This window comes from Anneissia japonica, unplaced genomic scaffold (genome assembly GCF_011630105.1).
Source record: "Anneissia japonica isolate Jap-2015-1 unplaced genomic scaffold, ASM1163010v1 scaffold288017_len94929_cov188, whole genome shotgun sequence".
Classification (NCBI taxonomy): domain Eukaryota; kingdom Metazoa; phylum Echinodermata; class Crinoidea; order Comatulida; family Comatulidae; genus Anneissia; species Anneissia japonica.
In genome coordinates this window covers 47,533-51,357 of record NW_022685055.1, presented here as the reverse complement: position 1 = coordinate 51,357, position 3,825 = coordinate 47,533, and the positions used below count along the sequence as shown (strand labels likewise).

Below are 3,825 nucleotides of genomic sequence, written 5' to 3'. Positions count from 1 at the left end.
GGCTAGGCCAGGCTAGGCCCTATTCTCTGCATCCACCCCATACAACGGAGCCCGTACTCGCTACAGTATACAGCAAATGTGTTTGAATAAAACATTTAAACTATTTATTTTGACTTACTTTATTCATTATGATTAAATATCTTACACAAAATACACGCATATTATTACTGACTTAGAGACTTTTTGTATTTTGGGCTCTATAAATTAATAACCATTAACCATTACTGTATATGCTATTTTTATGACCGATGGGGTTGTTTACTTTTTGCTAGAATACGTCGTATGGTGGAATATCACGTGCACTCAAACGTCGTTTTTCTCGATGTTCTTCGCTCGATCGAGGCCGCTCGGCACAAATTTGTTTTGACTTTAGTGATGATTATGGGTTTAATTACAGTATATTACAAAAAATATATATATGCATATTTTATGCTATATTATGACGGACGATGTTATTTACTTCTTGCTTTAAGGTATACTTCGTTCGTAGGGCGGATCACGTATTGTTCTCTGCTGTCTTACTTATGTTCTTCGCCGACGCTCGATCGGGGCCGGCTTGACCAGATTTAACGGTGTTTGGACGGTTTGTGACGACGTTGTTAAATGTGTTTGAATAATGAAATAAAAATTGTATTTGTTTAGTTGCGATGATTTATCCGACAATAAAATACAGGGTTAAACCTAGATTTAGGAGGGAGTTGCTGCGTGTTTTTGACGTAGGCCTCATGCACAGTACAACGTCGTCTTCAAGTGTCGATCATTCGAAAATAACGCGAGTCGAGTGAAAAGATTACAAATATATTTCTAGCTCATCACTTACATTTGAAAAGTTAACACAGTGATTTAATAGTTGTTTAATGATTGAAAGTACCGAGTTAAATTACTTTTATTAATAAAACAGTAACATTATACATAAACACAGTCATCAATCCTGCTTCGTGGCCCGCTTCGTGGTTCAGTTTTGAGTCGTAAATAGGATGCGAACCAATTCGGGGACTCCCCATGTGCTTTTATTTACCGTCCGATTCGATCGTGTGTTCTCCAGTACCAATTGTCGAGGCCTGTATTAAAAGTGAGTATCACACAGTTTGTATATCAACAAATAGCAACCAAAATAATAAATTTAGCTTTTTATTGTATTCGATAACATGAAAAACAACCAGGCAATTTACAATGTGACGTGATGATGATCGCCGAATCGGCTTTGTTTACTATCATCATCGAAGGCGTAGGCCGTCTACAATACATCAAATTTCAGCTTCGCACGTTACATTGTAATGTAAAAATTTTGCAAAATATGCTTTAATATACAGACTGTAAGCTAATTTATACGTAAACAATGTTATACTACTAATAATATTAACCATCGTACGCTGACGGGTGTTCGTGCTGTTACTCTGCTTTGCCTAGTCCGTCGGGCCCAAAATTCGTTAGTGTTGCCCAATCGATTTGTTTTTCTAACAATGCCTGGTCTTCAATTCTTTGATAAAGCTGCTCCATTTCTTTGCTTCCTTTTTTAGATTAGTACTTCACAACTGAACCTCTTTCATATGTCGCGCTATACGATGTTTGTATTACATAAACAGGATGGCTGTGATTGTTATACCGAGTCCACGTCATGCAGCTCTATAAACTCTAATGAACCGAGATATGCAACTATTAATTGCACATAGAAATAATACACGAGAAACCAGTTTGGAGATCAAGATGGAAACATAAACTTTATTCACCATGCAATGCATCATGGGATATAATAATACCAAATATGGAATAGATACTGTATCACGCATAGTATTATGACCTACTTATGAATATGCTCTAATATTTATATGGTTATGTGACAAGCTCTACTCACACTTCAGCGAACATCTCCAGTGGGTGGGGCTTATACTAATATTTTAAACCGTCATTTTTTAATATTTATAAATCAAAAATTAAATATTTTAGTACCACTCATTTGTTAAACCTATGTAATTCTTCAATAATGAGCAACTTAGAAAGCATCATTTTAATTGGACTTTAAACTTTACTTCGTCTTATTGACTGATAACACTCATAAAGCGCTAAGTAAGTCTAACTACATCACATTAAATAACGAAGTTTTGTCCATCTTATTTAAGATTGTTTACACATATTAAGCAACCAGATTTATATTTTTGATCAAGAATTGTTTACATTCAGCTAGTGTAATTTAGTCATGAGCGAAGTATTATTTTAGAAACATAATTCATTTCTTAGGCAATGCAATAATATTTCTAATTAAAAACATGATTCTCGCGAATGTTTTCCGAAACTTCTTTGTTCGTAAAGGCGTACACAATTGGATTGATTCCCGAGTTAATCCATAGTAGATAGCTAATAAATATCCAGGCAAAGTCGCTGGATTTTGAGATAGGCTTTTCAATAATTATGAACATATTATATGGCAGCCAACATATTACGAAGACCGTGACAATTGCAGCTAGCGTAATGGCCGCTTTCCGTGTCTGTGATCCTCGTCTCGCGCCTTGAAAACGTCGGAACGACGATTGGTTTATTGGCTTATTATCAGACTTTTCATTCTTCTGATCCAAATTGTGATTGTTCTGGGGAGTCTTTGTTTTACAGTTTTCTTTCGATTTCTTCCTTTCAATCTTGAAATTATTTTCACTTTGAAGATTCTTTCCCGACGACCAGTTAAATACCTCAATATACACATTAACGTTCAAATATACAAGTAAAACAAAAGGAAGGATGAATTCTATGGTGATTGACAAGTAAATAAAGGGCATATTATCTATGCCTTCCATCTCACAAAGCACATTGTAGTCAATATTACTTTTCCCTGTTATAAGTTCCCAGAAGAAAATACTCAGCGCATAAAAAATACCGAAGAACAAAACAAGACTAAGCGATAAAGCAAACGCTTTCCGATGCGTCATAAACGCCTTGTAACTAAAATGTTTCTTAACCATCCAATAGCGATCTAGACTTAGCAGGATGATGCAGCCAACTGAGACTGCGCTTGCAGTATAGTCGAAGAACAAGTATGATTTGCACAATATCTCACCAAAGGCCCAGTAATCATACTGTAAATAGAGGTTGCCCAATGGGAGTGATACAACACCAATCGTCAGATCCGCCAATGAGAGCGTCAAAATAAACACGTTTGCAGGTTTCGAACGGATTTTCCGATTGATGGCGAACGAAAGCAACACTAGGCAGTTACCAAAAATGGTCGCTGAAGTTAAAATCCAAACTATGATTAACCCAAGGAGAAAAAACCACGTATTTTCAGGATCAGCGTAGCAGTCCAAGATTCTTGATGACGTCATAGAACCATAACTATGGTTAGATGTGCACAACTGAGTGAATGAATCCATCTGAGTCCACTTATTCCTTAGAAAAATAAAAAACACCTTTACATATTTATACTTCTAAGCCTCTACCATTTCAATCAGGGATTATAATGCTGTATTTTATATTCCATTGGTCAGAATTGGGTGGGGGGGGGGAACCGATGAGCACAAAGTGGGCGAGAGAAGCAATGAATTCTTGTGTTTTAACAAACCAATTTCCTAAAATGGGTTTTTATACAAAATTAACTTTAAAAATTAACTGAAATAAAGATCCGCCAATTAGCCCTTCTTAAAGTTATTAATTTTTTTGAAAAAAGAAATAGTTCTACGGAGTTCTCGGGTGTCAAGAAAATCGGATTTTTTTTTTTGCAATTTATAAGTTATACAAATTATAGGCCTAAATTTGATTGAATAAAAGAGGCCTAAGTTATCGATAATAAGTGAGTTTTGTTTGGTCTTCAAAGACATTATGTTCATTTATTAGCTT

General features: G+C 35.5%; 1 protein-coding gene across 1 annotated transcript; it reads right to left on the bottom strand.

Annotated features, from left to right (window-relative positions):
• Positions 1-1,704: 1,704 nt before the first annotated feature.
• Positions 1,705-3,362, bottom strand: LOC117108235 (histamine H3 receptor-like). Its single transcript, XM_033250199.1, has one exon. The coding sequence runs from the start codon at positions 3,360-3,362 to the stop codon at positions 2,256-2,258; it is 1,107 nt and encodes a 368-aa protein (XP_033106090.1). The 3' UTR covers positions 1,705-2,255.
• Positions 3,363-3,825: the final 463 nt, after the last annotated feature.